Here is a 16,223-nt window from a genome sequence, read left to right as displayed (position 1 = left end):
AGGGTGAGGTTGGCCATGAGGAAAAGGTTCTTGAGGCAGAGGGTGGTGGAGCACTGGCACAGGCTCCCCAGGGAGGTGCTCATGGCACCAAGCCTGACAAGATTCCAGCAGCATTTGGCCACCATGTGCCCTCAGGGACATGGTGTGAATGTTGGGCTTGTCCTGTGCAGGGACAGGAGTTGGACTCCATCATCCTTGTGGGTCCCTTCCAGCTCACAACATTCTGGGATTCTAAGTTCTTTAACCCAAGTCTTATCAGCACAGCTCCCTGAAGAGACCACAGGAAGGAGAGGAACAATCACGTCTCTTTCTCTGCCCTACAGAATAAACACACTCTGTTCACTGGCTGCTGCCAGAGTGGGACAAGCAGAAGTGTCACTTGTCCCTCTCAAGCCTCCCTCCCTCAGCACATCAACCTTTAGAGCTCTACAGGGACTGGCATTCCCTTCTGGCCCAAGCCAGAGTGCTACAGGGAGACCAGCAGCCCAGGAGCTGCTCAGAGCTAAGCCACCCCTCTGGGAGTGACCCCGGCCGGCTGTGACTCACACGAGCTCTGACAGCACTCACCATTCTGATGATGTAGTTGTGGAGCTGCTGGCTGATGTAGTTCACGGTGGTGCTGAAGACACGCTGGAGAAGGGAAGGCATTGTATTCGCAATTCTTTTAGTCAAGACCATTGCTAGCACCAACATGGCCTTCTCCTGCTCCATGTCTGAGGGGATGGCTCGTGCAAGCGCTTCCACCGCCTTTGACATGCGCCGGGTCATCTCCTGTAGGGAAGGGAGAGAGGGATCTCAGTTATCTCCTGTAAGGAAGGGAGAGAGGGATCTCGGTTATCTCCTGTAGGGAAGGGAGAGAGGGATCTCAGTTATCTCCTGTAAGGAAGGGAGAGAGGGATCTCGGTTATCTCCTGTAGGGAAGGGAGAGAGGGATCTCAGTCATCTCCTGTATGGAAGGGAGAGAGGGATCTCAGTCATCTCCTGTAAGGAAGGGAGAGAGGGATCTCAGTTATCTCCTGTATGGAAGGGAGAGAGGGATCTCAGTCATCTCCTGTAGGGAAGGGAGAGAGGGATGTCAGTGCAACAGCTGTGGGAGGAAGGGGTCTCAAGCAGAGCCTGCTGGTACCTGATGTGCCTGTTCTAACACCTCAGGGGATGCTGCTCCCATTACACACCCTGGATGGCAAGAAGAATGACTATCTCTGAGCTCAGCTGCTCACCCAAGACAAAAAGAAAGGAATACAACACACACACCACTGCAAAATTCACCTTACACACTCGGGGTGCAACAGCCCCCCTCTTCCCCAGGGTTTGCACCCTGCTTGCCAAGTCCTGAAATGGCACAGGAATCCTGGGGCTCCCAGGAGAGGGCAACCCACCTTAAACACTGTGAAGATCAGGGGTACCAGCTTAGGTGAGGACTGGCAAGAAGGGCAAGTTTCACAGGAAAGCATTCACATAGGCAGGAACTAGAGAAGGTGTCCAGGCATGGAACACTGCCTTGCTCCCAAGATCAGTGGAAGATCAGCTTCCCCAAGAAGGACAATAAGCATATGCACACACTAAGCTACACTACTCATGTGAAGCAGCAACATCCACCTGGTCAGAAGTTCGGTTTATCTCAGCCCCACTAAAAGCTGAAAGGTTAGGCAATAGATTTGAAGGCCTGAAACTTAACTGGGTGGAGAGCAAGACAGAAGGAGTGGGAAACTGTCAGACTTTGCTGGAATCGAATCACTCTGTGCAGGTGATAAATCCTAGTGAAAAAAATCCAGACCACAAAACCCCCCCCAAAAAAAGCTTGTTTGAAGTTATTAAATCCTGCCTGTTCAGCAAGAAGGTGGACCTCAATTCAAAGACAGCATTAGCTTGTAGAAAGCCAAACAAGCCAGAAAGCCACAGCTACCCTGAAGAAGCCAAAAAAGGCTCCGTGTAAGCAAACTGCGGCTCTTGATCCAGAGTGGATCCAAATCTGAAACAGAAAAACAAAACAAAACAACAAAAAAAGGGAAGGTCTAACACAAAGGGCCTCAAACTCAACCTCCTTGTAGAACACTGAGCCACATTAGATGCTGGGCCAGGCTGGGAGAGTGACTCCATCAAAGAGGTGGAGATGCCACCTAGAGGGACCTTCTCAGCACTTCACCCATCCAGGCCAGGACCCAACTGCTCCTCCCAACACGGACAGAGCCTGAGAGATAAACAGTCCCAGCACTCCAACAGGGAGGGTCTCACTATTCACTGTCTCTTCCTTGTTCAGTCACAAGCACAAATGAAGCTTCTGGCACTAATGTTGCTCAGGTTCTGCCCACATGACGAGCAGCAGGCAGACAGGACTCGGCACCAAAGTCCAAAGATCTCAAGGACAAATACTAAGCCTTAAACCAACAGTTGTTTTTCAAAGATAAGACATTGGGCCAACAAAATGAGGACAAAATGCCTCTCAAAGTCAGTCCTTCTCCACAACCACCTCAATTTCACCATCTGCAGAAAGGAGATGAACCCAAGGAACCCAATCTGCAGGGCAACAGTTGCCACAGGGTACGGCATCACCTCTGCCAAATCTTCATAGGTGAGTGTTTGGGCTGAATTTTAAGATGACAATAATTAAATCAGCAAACTAGCAACGATGCAGAACCTGGCTGCTTCAAAGTCCCAGCAGGAAGGATCCACAACCCTGAAGAGGTGAACTGCTGGTCAGGTTGCTCTTCACTCACCTCGCTAGAAAGGTTCTCGTTCAGAAAGTGCTGCACGAGATCGTTCACTTCTCTCGCTCTGATTTCCTTATCGAACTGGTCTCCAACCTCAGCGAGCTGCGCAGCGATGTTCCGGATAACTTCTTCATTTACCTCGTGGTCAAACACTGTCAACACACACAGCAGGATTTAGCCCCCAGACTCGGTTCAGCGCAGGTAAGCTGACCCACAGCATCTTGCCCACCTCCATCTCCTTGCCACCCCACCCCTAATCACAGCTCGGCTACACGCACTACCACTCCCTCCTCTGCACTCAACTTCTTTACCAGAGACAGTGTGCAAACAGGATTTTTTAATCTGTAATTTAGGTAAAGTGCAGCCTCACCCTGACCCTCAAAAACCCTACAGGGGAGGTTAGAACATCTCCAACCAAAATTAGTACAGGACAGCTACAGCCAACACTCTGCCTAGACAGAGGGAAGCAAGTGTCCATGATTTTTTAAGTGACTACTGTCAGGACCTGTCTCTTAAGTACCATCTAAAATAGAGCATCTCATAGAACCACAGACTGGTTTGGGTTGGAAGGGACCTTCAAAGCCATCTAGTCCAACTCCCCTGCAGTGAGCAGGGACATCTTCAACCAGATCAGGTTGTTCAGAGCCTCATCCAACCTGACCCTGAATGTTTCCAGGGATGGGACATCTACCACCTCTCTGGCCAACCAGGGCCAGGGTTTCATCACCCTCAGTGTAAAAAATTTCTTCTTTATATCCAGTCTAAATCTCTCCTCTTTTAGTTTAAAACCATCACCCCTTGTCCTATCTCCTTCTGGCAAAGCTTCCCATTGTCACTTGGGGCATGAGACCTATGCAGGTTTGTACTGTAGCAGTTCCTCCTCACCCTCCTTAGGTTGAGGTCAATGTGCCAGCTGACACGTCCTGGGCAAGGAGCAGCAATAGCCATCCTGCAGATGGCTAATGAAACAGGAACTACACCAGAAACTGGTTGAGGAACAGCTTCCAGCACAATGGTAGGGCAGAAAGGGACTCACCCAGTACCAGAACAAGAGTTGTTCCAAAATCCTAGCCCAAGTACTCCCTGAGGAGCAGTGTGAGGCTGAACTTCACTGCTTAATATCACACCCCTTGAGGGCAGCTATCATTAGTCCTGGCTTTGTCACCCTTGTCTGATGTGCTGCAGACAAAACCGCGGGGAGATGGGTGCTCTAGACATCCATGGGGAGATAAAATGCTAAAGCACTAGCTGTCTTGTCCCACACGTTAAAATCCCAACCGACACCACCACCAACAGCCACGTTGTGAAGTTCCTCAATGGAAAAAAACCATGACTCCTCTGAAACAGATCAGCAGCAAAGATGGGGAAAGGGGAAAGAAACCCACCACCCTCAGAGAGGCAGGTAGGAAGGAAGAGAGGGCTCACCTGGCTCGCCGTTCTGCAAGTGGCCGCTCCGATTGCCATCCGTCTGAAGTTCCAGCTCATCCTCGTAGCAGTAGGTGCCTTTCAGGGAAGACACAAGCCCCTGGCTTTGCAGGGACTGCAGTTGCTCTCTGAACTGACAGTCAGAGGATACGTCCAAGAAGGTGTAGAGCAGCGCACTCTCCATCTGGACAGATCCATTGATCTTAAACATCAGAAAATAACCGTTAAGTCCCACTCAAGAGGTCTGTGTATATGCTGTTTTCTAACCCTGAACACATTTTTCTGGCCTCCTTTGGGAATCTTGAATCACGTTAGCCAGGGAGTCCACAGCACATGCATACTGGCTCCTGGACGTGCACCCACACAGGACTGTCTGATGGTGAATGACAGATGGCTCTGTTCTTCCAAACCTGCGGTGGAAGAGTCAGTGCACCTTCTCCACAGCGTGTTTCCAGCTGTGGCAATCACAGAAACCCTCATCAGAGCTCCTCTTTTGAAACAGATGTGTACTCAGCACAAACCCCCCCACTTTCCCCTATTCAGACATCTGCTTTTGGAAGGTTTGTACCCCTGTATTTTGGAATTGGGCATTTCACTTCCTGTGCCTAAAGAAGGCAGCAGCTCCCAAGTTCAATGTAATCAGAGCGCAGCAGTAACACGGTGGGGAACAGAGATAACAGCATAAGCCTTACAAAAAACCACGAGGTTCACATTTCTTTTCCCTCTTCAAAGGGATGGAGACCAGCTCCACAATAAACCTGTTCAGCTCCCTGCAGAGAGCCAAGCAGCTGCTCACAAGACTAGTGACAGCAAGATGGCAGATCACTGGTGTCTGGTGTTCACCCCCAGTGACCAGGCCCGTGCTGCCTCCAGGGCCACACACCCTGCTGCCTTCAAGCAAGGCAGCACAAATTAGGAGGAGGAAGTCCATGAGGCAGGCAGATTGCTCTGAGCAAGAGGTTCCACTGAAACATGGGGCCTCACAACCAATTAAGGCCTCTGTAGAAAACCTGTCCAATCATTTTAGTTAAGCAGGTAAGAGAGCAGGATGTTGTGTAAACAGAGAAATGAAGTGAGAAAGAAAATCCTTCCTCTGGTAAGCAGACTGTCTGCCTGTAAGATAAAAAAATGCTTAATTGTAACTAAGAAGAAAAATCAAAGCCATAGTAGAATGGTTTGTCTTGCCAGCTGCCTAGGGTAATCAATATGCAACCAGATGAACTTGATAACTGAAAGGGAGTTTCAGGTCCTTTTGGTGAGTGGAACCTTGGAAGGCCACCTATATCTCCATCACCGTAGCAGTAATGTCATACAGGACCCACATTGCCTAGGCAACAGTAGCAAAATTGGGACAAATGCCTAAGAAGTAACTGGGGACAGGTTGTTCACTTGAGAGAAGATCTGGGAAATGAAAGGGAGGAACAAAAGCCAACAAAAAAGATAGTCCAGAAATGGAAATGTACAGAAAATAAGGTATATGATCAAAGATCAACAGAAGGCATGACCTGAGGGTGGATGTTTACAGACAGCAGCAAAGCTCACCTGGTGATCCCCAAGCTCCCTGGGACACCAGGGACAATCCCCTTAAACAACCCACTGGACTAGTCATCAGGTTTATGTTCAAAAGGCTTGTGGGAGGCCAGAGCAGAGCCAAGAGGGTTAGAACTGTACCTCAACAGGAGGTGGGGCGAGGAGGATGACAGACATCTCAGTAGCAGCTCTGTGTAGTTAATAAAGATTTAAATGTGACAAATAGTAGCTTCATAATTGTGTTCAGTCTTGCACAAACAATGCATAAACTGATCGCAGAGGTGTGTCTGTTAATTTGATTTATTAGTTTTGGTAGTTTGTAGCTTAACCAATAAGTTTTGTGGTCTCTTAAGCAGCTACAAACCCAGTCAGCAGTTTAAAGGAGGAGCGTCACAACAAGGAAACAGACTGCAAACCAAGCAGCTCTATCCTCTTGTCTGGATTCAGAGCAGCAGCAGGGCCCTACAGGAACTCAGGGGAAGACAAGAAGGACAAGAACCAGCATTTTTTGAGACTCAACCCCTTTGAGGTACCTTGGAAGAAGTGCACAAAGAGAACCACTGGTCACTATGAACCACTGAGTTCAGTCGCATTTGAATCTAACCTGTTCCATGATGGATTCAAAGACAGAGCAGCTCTTCTCACCCTCTGCTTCAGACCAGAAGTCCTTGCCCTGAAAAAGAGTAAGAAAGAAAAGAGTGAAAAGAAGAAATTCCCATAAAACCACATCTTGCAGCAGGACTCATGAGTCTGGGCATGTCTTGTAGAAAATGACCTTCCTAGTGACACATTCCTGTCTCTGGAGAAGGCTGCCCATCACACACTGGCAGTCATCAAAAAAACACCCCACTGAGAAAACCACAACTGTCCCAGCAAGAAGGGCCTTATCCACATGAATGACGGGCATGAAACTCCTTCCTGCCACAGATGTGTGAAGACAGTGGAGAGACATGACCTACAAACAGAGCTTTAAAGCCAAGAGGTGGTGCTGGGGAAGGGAGGGACAACCCTTCATAGTGCCAGAGGCTGGATGGTGAGCAGTGTTATCACAGAGGAGTTCCTGAGCACCTACTGAGAGCAGGGGAGCTGCTCAGGTCTCTGCAAAGCAGCAGCATGTTCTGAAGTGAAACACCCAGCTGACATTGCAACACATCTGCAGGACTTCCAAACACACCTCCACCCACCCTCCCTGCAGAGATACAGGTGTATACACAGGCTTGTCTCAATACCTTCCTAATAAACACCTGGGGTCAGGGAAGGTTGGACCAAGTGTCATCAAAGGCTACACGAGCACCACTCTGCTAAGCCTCCAGGGGAGCCTTCTAGGGAGGAGACCCAGGCCACAAGCTCCTCTGCCTGCAGGGTGCACACTCAGGGCTGACAACCCTGAGCCTGGGAAATGCCCAAGGGAAGAGGCGTGCAGGGAGGGCAGAGCATGGTGTGGAGGGTGGCCTCCCTCACCCACCAAAAAGGGGAGCAGGTAGGAGCACACCTTCTCATCCTCCCAGGTGTAGCTGATGGGTGGGTCAGAGCAGCAGCCCAAGCAGTCACATTTGGTGCAGGAAGTCGCAGAGCAAGAAAGGCTGGAGAGCAGCAGAGCAAGTGGCAATGACACAAGACTACCCAGCAAATGCCAAGGCAGGGAAGATGGGAATCCTGCTTGTGAACCCTGCGTTTGTTGCTCTGGGTGCAACAGTCCTACAACTGCACACAGAAGTCTCTGGTGCAAGCTGGCTTCAACTCTCAGAATCACTGAATCATAGAATGCTGTGAGCTGGAAGGGACCCACAAGGACCATGGAGTCCAACTCCTGTCCCTGCACAGGACAAGCCCAACATTCACACCATGTCCCTGAGGGCACATGTTGGCCAAATGCTGCTGGAATCTTGTCAGGCTTGGTGCCATGAGCACCTCCCTGGGGAGCCTGTGCCAGTGCTCCACCACCCTCTGCCTCAAGAACCTTTTCCTCATGGCCAACCTCACCCTCCCCTGCCACATCTTCCTGCCATTCCCTCTGCTCCTGGCATTCGTTGGTGGCCAGAGAGAAGAGATCAGCACCTGCCCCTCCTCTGCCCCTTGGGAGGAAGTTCTAGACCCCCATGAGATCTCCTCTCAGTCTCCTCTTCTCCAGGCTGAACAAGCCAAGTGACTTCAGCCTCTCCTCACACCCTTCCCCAATGTTGTGTCCCTAATGATGAGCAGGGCCTGGCTGAAAGTGAGCACTATCTTCCCACCAGGCCTTCTGCACTCAGGGCAATAATACGGCTGCTGCACAGGTTCTTCTGACCAAAAATGGGGTGAGAGCATCAAGGAGCCCAAAGAGATGGCCTGCTAACCATCAAGGACCTGGGCTAGGGATGAATGATCCCATTTCATAGTAACAACCCCTCACAACTGTGTTTTAAATAACTAAATGTGCTGTTGGAAAAGAGAGAGGAAGTGAAAGCAGAAATTAATTCAAATTCTGAAGGAAATCACAGTAATAATTTCAAGAGAACGTGAATGTCCCAACTTTTCCAAGGCTCTTAGAAATCCCCAAGACGAAAACACAATCTCAAGTACGTCTAAAACACACAACAGCCCACAGGCAGCTCTAAACCATGAGCTCCTTTTTGTCATTTAGCTGTTTCATCAGACTAATAACTCCCTAAACACAGGCTTAGCCTTTGCTGCTTTGCATTTTTCTCTATTCCATTCAAATCTCTATTGCTGCTACTCACCTCTACCCTCAGGAGTGTGCTGGCTGTTGAGAACGCAGTCCTCTCTGTCCTCTTCTCTGGGATGTGATGGGGCTCTGGAATAGGTCAGGGTGACCCTTGTCCTGAGCTCGACTTGGCTGAAGGAGAGACAGATGTTAATTCAGGTTGGAGAACTTGAGGAAGAACCCTTGAGATTAAGAGGGAAGTTGGGATTTAGCATGAAGCCCGTGGCAGGACCTTGGCTTTGTGCAAACTCCTCAGAAGCTGTCCACACCAGTGACACTCCTGTAGGTTAGGCAAAGCCTCCGTTTGCACATGATTTGGTTTTATACTTAACATTTATTTTCAATTCAAAGTAATTCAGCCCAAAACTGAGATGTTCATGTTACAACTTGATACCTCCTGCTACTAACTCCTGCTGAGTTCAACCCCACTTCCTGAACCAGCACAGCTTAGACCATAGGAAGCCTGAAGTAGTATTGAACCTCTGCTGCCCACAGCCCACTTTGCCTTGAAACCCACGTTCACCACAGTGACCTTCTCAGACTCCACCAGTATTGCCATCCCCACCCAGCTCTAACTAACCTATGTCAAAAGCTTCCTGTGGGACCACAGCATTACTCTACAGCTGGTCAGGTTAACCCATGCTGGCTAGTTTGGGTTGGTAATAACCAGCTGAGTTCGTAAGGCGGGTACAGGCTGAACAAACCTCCTCGTCTTTCAAGGTGCAAGAATCTGCACCATTCTCCACCTCCACCACACCACACTGGTGGAGGGGCAGATGTTCTCCCACACTTCTGGCAGAACTGTGATGCAGCACGAGCCACCACAGCTGCAAGTTGCCCACAAGTGACCAGATGTGCTGGTGAAACTAACTGAGTAGCACCCCAGAAATTTCTTACTCGCAAATAACTTTACAGCAAAAGCTTCTTCCACCCAAACCCACCCAAACTGTGCTAGGATGACCTACTTTTTCCTCATTTGTTAGAATTCCAATAAATTGCTGGAGGGCAAGATGAACACACTCAAGTGGTGATAAACAGACTAAATAAAGCATCAACCTGCTGAGGGACCAACGTCATCTTTCGTACAGCCAAGAGGATGGAACAGCAATAGAAGTCAAGACACTTCCTTTTGGTTTTTGGGGGGGGGGGGTTGCCACCTGTCACATTTTCCAAGGGAAGCTCAGAATGTGGCTTTAAAACCCAAATTCCCTACTTTTTTCCTTTTTTTTATCCCCCACAGTATTTCAAACTATCAGGAAACTCATTTAGTTCAGTCCAAACCCTCACAAAAGAGGCAACCAAAACCAAAGGCTTGGTGCCATGAGCACCTCCCTGGGGAGCCTGTGCCAGTGCTCCACCACCCTCTGCCTCAAGAACCTTCTCCTCATGGCCAACCTCACCCTCCCCTGACACATCTTCCTGCCATTTCCTCTGCTCCTGGCATTCGTTGGTGGCCAGAGAGAAGAGATCAGCGCCTGCCCCTCCTCTTCCCCTCGGGAGGAAGCTGCAGAACTTGAGCCTCTGCCTGTGCACATCCCTCACATCAGTTCCTGGAAATGTGCAGGAAAGGGGCCTGTCTGCATCTCCACAGCCCCAAATACTGGGTTTTGACAGCACATCTGCTTTTCAAAAAGAGGCAGAAGGTCACACACTGGTTATGGCAGAAAGGGGCTGAGCAGCCCCTGCCCTGCCAGGGGACCTGCTGCACCCACCGGTGTGAATGGGTGTGCAGGGGAAAGAGACCTACAAACCTGGGGCTCCTCCTTCCCCTCAGGGGATCATCTCAGCTCTCTGTGAAGTTAGACACTCCTCAGGGCAAGTCCACAGAAAAAGAGACATTAAAAAATACAAAAAAATCACACAGCACAGTTGGAAATTGCAAGTTTTGTCCCCTCCTGCACATAAGCAGAGATACAAACTGCCAGAAAGGAAAAAAAAAGAGATAAAGAGAAAAAACACCACACTCCAAAGTATTTACATGGTAAAAAATTGAGACAAGGAGGCTTAAAGATTCTAATTTTGTGAACTGAATTTCCTGAATCAAAGAATCACCACCCAGGCAGTCAAAAATCCCTGAGGGGTTCCAGCTCTCAGCTAATAAAATTCTGCTTGGGTGGTCAGAAACATACCTGAGAACAGGAAGAAGGATTTCTCTCACACCACAGAAGGGCTCCCTGCTCCCACAATCCAGGGCCAAACCTCACGTTTTAGATAATTAGTTGGAATCAATGCAAGGGGTTTGGATACTCACAAAGTTCCTCCTGAGAAGTCAAATTCATGAATGGAATCTCATAAAAAGTAGACCCCTAAAGAGCAAACCCCAAACAGTCAAATGGAATCATGATCATTCATCACCTGAAGTTTTTAATCTTTAAGATTTTGGAATGTTGGTAGTTTTAGATTCAGATTAAGACATTTTCTGGTGGATGGAAAAAGTTCTCTTATCTTGGGTAAAAAGAATCTTTAGTCGGAGAATGAGAAAAGATGGAGACAAAGGCTATAAACACCGTCTGCATTCAGATTCAGAGTGAAACCAGATCATTTGCTAACGCTGCTTTAGGGCTGTTTAAAGCCTTGGGATTAATTTTATGGAGTATGATTTTTTAAAAATCAAAATACCAATTAATTTTAATACATTATTCCTTTTCACACTTTCAGTTCACTCCTTAGACAAGCGAGCTTCATGTGTCAACAACTGCCTCTGAGAAACTGCTAGATGCCTTGAAGTGTTCAACACATAAGAGTACAGCCAGGTTTTTGGATCAGTTCTTTTCATCTTTCTTAGGAAAAAAAAAAATGGAGAGGGTTATTTTAAACACAAGTTTAGGACCTTTAAATCAGTTCTGAAGAGTCAGTGTGGGGCATGTCCATTTCAACTCAACATTGTGTTGGGATGCAAGACTGTGAGGAGGAATATGTTAAGTAATCAAAATTCCAGAGGAACACATCCACCAGCTGATCGTCAGCGCAGAAGGACAGACCTCATTCCACCCAACACACACACCAGCATTCACAGGAGAGAATTCTGTGGATGCTTCCCCTAAAGCAAGTCTCCATGACGTCCCCCAAGGCAATCATGACTCTTTAGATGGGGCTGAGTACATCCTGAGAGATGGTACACACTGCTCTCCTCCAGCAACACGGGTCCTTCAGGTCTGGTGTCCCATCTTCTGTTTCTCCCTCTCATCCCCAAGTTGTATGAACCTTTAAAACTCTGAAGGAGCTCATCAAAGCTTGTTTGCAGCTGTGGCCTACTGAGGAGGGGTGGCAACACTATAGTCAACAGCAAGCAGGGCCAGAATCCCCTCTCTGGCTCCAGGCTTTTCAGGAGAGATGGCACTGCAAGTTCACAGGGCAGAAAAGAGGGAGAGAAAGGACTGCAAGACAGTTTGCATTCTATGGCTCTCTTCTACATCTGCCTCTCCTCCCACATCCCAGAACCACCTCTTGCAGTTCTGGGAGGGGTGAGCCAAGGGAAAAGCTCTGTGCATTGTACAGCACATGTTTCCCACAGCCTTTGCTGGTGATGCCATGTCATCTTGGGAAAAGAGACAGCACTGGCCATAGCTGTGCTGGAGGGAGACCAAACCAGGTCCTCCCTGCCATACCATTGCCACATATTATGTATTTCAAGAGCAAACATTGCAAGCACACATTTTATCTTCTCGGGTGGGGAGCTACACATGGAACAGTACAGCTGCAAACATGCAAGGTCTCACCTGCCCTAAAACCAGTGTGGGGTTCTGCTGTACCTCCAGACACTGTGAGCACGTCACCAGCAGCACCCCGCACGGCAGCAAGAACCCGCCGGTAGCGTACGGCCGGTTACCTGTTAGGGGAACTCTCAATAGCTCTGGAGGCTGCCAGAAACAGGACTAGGTCCCAGAATCCTTACAGCAACAGTGCTAAGACACCCTATAAATCAGCTTTCATCTCTTCTTTACACTTTTGTTACATCTTCAAGACAGCTCAGTGAGAATCCAGCCCATGAATAAAGCCTGGGGTTTATTCTTACCATTACCATCGCTTTCCCTCAGATGCTTCCTCACAGCTCAGCCTGGGAGTTACTGTTCTCAGCTGTATCAGACATCTGCCTGGTTATGAAAACACACACTTTCCAGCAGCACAGCCACATGCCTGCAGGACTGACTCTTTAACAACTCCTCTGGATTCCCAGACACGTCCCATACAAGCACTTGGACAGACAGACTATCAGTCACTGTGTGAGTTGTCAAGGTATTTATCTTTATGTCTCCTATTTGAGTCAGGAGTGAATTAAAGTCTTCAAAGCAGAAAGTGCAATAAAGCATCTGTCATTAACAAGGGAAAAAAAAACAACTTCCAACCTCTGCACAGCTTTCTCTGCCTGGCAGCTGAACGATAAGAACTTTATTTTTAGCAGTTGGGATGACATCATTGTTGGAAGAAATGAGATGGTGCCTATTTGTCTCTACCTGGACCCGGTGGCTCTGACCTGTCTCACAGGCAAACATTTCACTGTTGAGCTGCAGAGCTCTTTACAGAACAATGTGTCATTTTACAGGCAGAGAAACTGAGGCACTTAATGATGTGACCTGACGTTTAGATCCACATAACAAGCCATAATCACTCCATTTCACTGTCTTCCTGAAAACTTGCCACAGGCACAACTGCTTTACATAAAAGTGAGGAAGAGAAGCAGTGCCACAGACTTACAAAGCTCCTGATTTGAGGACATTTAAGCTGTGACAGACTGCTTGCAGTGTCTGTAGCACTTCAGGTCACCACAGCTTAAGCAAATCCCACATCCTACAGCCTGGAGGTCCCAAAGGAATCCCCATCACCCTGCCACACTCCATTTCCAGCCCATAAATCCCAGAATTGCCCCACCTGGAAAAGACCTTTAAGATCATGGAGTCCAATCACGAACCCAACACTGACAAGTCCCCAACTAACCCATGTCCCTCAGCACTGTGTCTACACCACTCTGAAATCCCTCCAGGGACGGGGACTCCACCACTGCCCTGGGCAACCCCTTCCAATGCCTCAGAACCCTTTCAGCAAAGAAATTCTTCCTCACATCCCATCTCAACTGCCCTGGCCACAACTGGAGCCCATTTCCTCTTGTCCTGTCCCTTGGGCCTTGGTTGAACAGACCCACCCCCACCTCTCTCCACCCTCCTCCAAGGGACTTGCACAGAGCCACAAGGTCTCCCCTCAGCCTCCTTTTCTCCAGGCTCAACACCCCCAGTTCCCTCAGCCACAGGGGAACTCAGCACACTTGTGCTCCAGACCCTTCCCCAGCTCCGTTCCCTTCTCTGGACACGCTCCAGCACCTCCATGTCCTTCTTGGAGTCAGGGGTCCAACACTGAACCCAGCACTCAAGCTGCGGCCTCACCAGTGCCCAGGACAGATCCACCAGGACAGGGTACAGGGTAAACCCAACAGGAATTGAACAGCCCAGCTAGCACTGGAGACCAGAGCTTTCCCTCATATTTCTCTAGCTATGGAAGAAGCTTGAGCACTCTCAGAGCAGCTGCCCGTGCACTTCAGGCTTTGCAAAGAGAGAGAAAACCGACAGCAAAGGGGAAGACAGCTTGTTGATCTGCAAAACAGTGCTGAGATGAATAAATATGAAGTCATAATAACCACAGAAAACCTGTCCCCATCACCACTGGGCCTGCAAAGGATATGCCAGCCTGTAACAGCGCTTAGACAGCCCCAACATTTTGCCTCATCTGAGGCTCACTGTCCTCCTAAAGTAGAGTTTAATTCTAGGCTTTGGAAAGAAAAGCAGAGTGGTGGGGGACAGAGACATTGCAATACATTACCAGGTGAAGGATGGGCTGAACAAGCCCCTTTGTGCACCCAGGGACACACATACATGTGCTACTGTGAAACCAAAGCCATGGTTTGGTACCATCTGGTTCATACCAAAGCTGTTGGCTTGGAGTTTCTCAGGACTTTCCCCACCATAGGGAACACAACCTCCAAACTACAGGCATTTGCCTCTGAGGGAGGATAAAACATTAACAGCTTCATTTTGGAAGTGGCAAAACTGACAAGCCCTGGGCAGAAAATACTGTGAGATCCCAGCAGAGCTGTGGCCCAGTGCTGGCCAGACCCCATTCCCCAGTCAGTTGGGATTTATTTGCTCAGCTTATAGGAAAGATCCTCTGCTTGTCAGGAACCACCAGACTGCTTAAATCCACCCCTCCCTGTGACTCTCAAGCATGACTGCTGATTGCTGGAGGCTGTCAGCTCTTGTGTCTCTTCCTTTCAGCTTCAGTTGACATCCTCCTTTAAGCTGGGAATAATGCCACTACCCATCACTCCAGAACAAGATAAAAAAGCAGTTTGCTCATAACACCTTTGATGCAAAAATCCATGGAAACGTGGTGAATGTTTTCAGCTCCTAACAGGTTCAGTGTATAGTTATTTTCAGGTAGTCAGTGGTGCTCAAACTCTAAATGAAACACAAAGACCCTATGTCAACAGATGCTTGTCCAACTGCCTCCTTAGCTGGGGCATCTTTACCTTTGCTTCTTCATGCTGCCTTCGTACAGGGTGAACTTCTCAGCCTGGACACTAAGTACTCTCAGCTGTGTATTTTCACTTAGAAATACATTGCACAGTTTGTTTGATGGAGCTTTATTTTCCTTTTTAAAAAAAAAAAAAACAAACAAACCCCAAAACCAAACCAAAAAACCTTTTATTACAAACAATTCTAAAGAAGAAGGTTTCAATTGGCCTTTTTATTAGAGATTAATTTCAGCTCCCCAAGGTCTGCTGCTGTTTCACATTAGTTTTGATGATGACATGAATTACAGCAATCTTCTAGTTATCAGGGCAGTACTTTGACTTCTCAGGAGGAAAAACATCCAACTTCCTCATCAACTTTTATTTTCATTTGGCTCAAAATCCTGTTGCCCAGCCCCTGCTACGCAGCATGTCAATGAATAAGAAGTAAAACTGCTGTATTACTAATCCTCTTAAAAAGAAAGAAAAAAAATGTAGGCAGGAACTTTTGATTACTGTGGTTTCTCTATCAGATAGGTGACGGAAGCAGCACAACACTGTTCAGTATTCTTCAGAAGCCAGCCTACAGCTGCAGCTGGGCTGAAATTGAGTCAGCAGAAAACCTGCAGCTCAAACTGCCCCCAAGCTTGCAGCTGGGATTTGGATTCAGCTAACTAGAGCTGGACCCAAATGGAATCTGTACATCTCTTATTTTGGGCATGTCCACAACACTTAACAGGAAAGGGCAAGATTTGGATCTTGACTGCCACAGTGCAGGTGGTTTTTTTTGATCTGGGACTGAGTTTAGTTTTTCTCCTCTGGTGTTGAGCAAAGTAACTCATCAGGTAAGCCCCACCCTGCATTTCACCTCCTCATAAAGGTTAAGAAAATACTTCTACCTTTTCTATGTACCTGGGGTGGAAGGAAGCAGAGCAAACCCTGATGAAAGGGCACCGTCACCCTCACAAGATTGCTCATCTTTAGAGGGTGAGCTTCACGTTCACAAGTCCAACTGCATCATCCCAGCAGCTGCAACACAACCCTGCAGTAATGTCACAGGGCGTATTCACAGACTGTTTGCCTTTTGGAAATGAGTGGAAAACAGGAAAGACTGAGGAATCACAGTTCCAGTCTTCTGACATTCCAAAGGACGGACAGACTGAGAGCAAGGAGTTCAGTGGTGGACACTTGAACAAACTCCAGCCACCACTGGTGATGTGCAAGTGACAGTGCCAAGCAAGAGAAATGCAAGACTCAAAGTAGGACTAGATACACTGTCATACCACCTACAGGACAAGAATAGCCTTATTTTAGTTTTAAACACATGTACTACTGTTATCATGTACCAGCATGA

At 48.2% G+C, this 16,223-nt stretch overlaps 1 protein-coding gene across 1 annotated transcript in view; it reads right to left on the bottom strand.

Annotated features, from left to right (window-relative positions):
• BID (BH3 interacting domain death agonist) overlaps positions 1–6,339 on the bottom strand; it is a gene marked incomplete at its 5' end in the record, with an annotated part of 6,644 nt that extends 305 nt beyond the window's left edge. Inside the window, 5 exon segments of the mRNA XM_010169910.2 lie at positions 568–771; positions 2,718–2,863; positions 4,137–4,338; positions 6,271–6,306; positions 6,309–6,339. Coding sequence (XP_010168212.2) covers positions 568–771; positions 2,718–2,863; positions 4,137–4,338; positions 6,271–6,306; positions 6,309–6,339 — 619 coding nt within the window.
• Between the last annotated feature and the right edge of the window lie 9,884 nt (positions 6,340–16,223).

Source organism: Antrostomus carolinensis, unplaced genomic scaffold (assembly GCF_000700745.2).
Source record: "Antrostomus carolinensis isolate BGI_N321 unplaced genomic scaffold, ASM70074v2 scaffold15086, whole genome shotgun sequence".
Lineage (NCBI taxonomy): Eukaryota > Metazoa > Chordata > Aves > Caprimulgiformes > Caprimulgidae > Antrostomus > Antrostomus carolinensis.
Note: the sequence above shows the minus strand (reverse complement) of the source record. Positions and strands in the feature narration are given on the sequence as shown.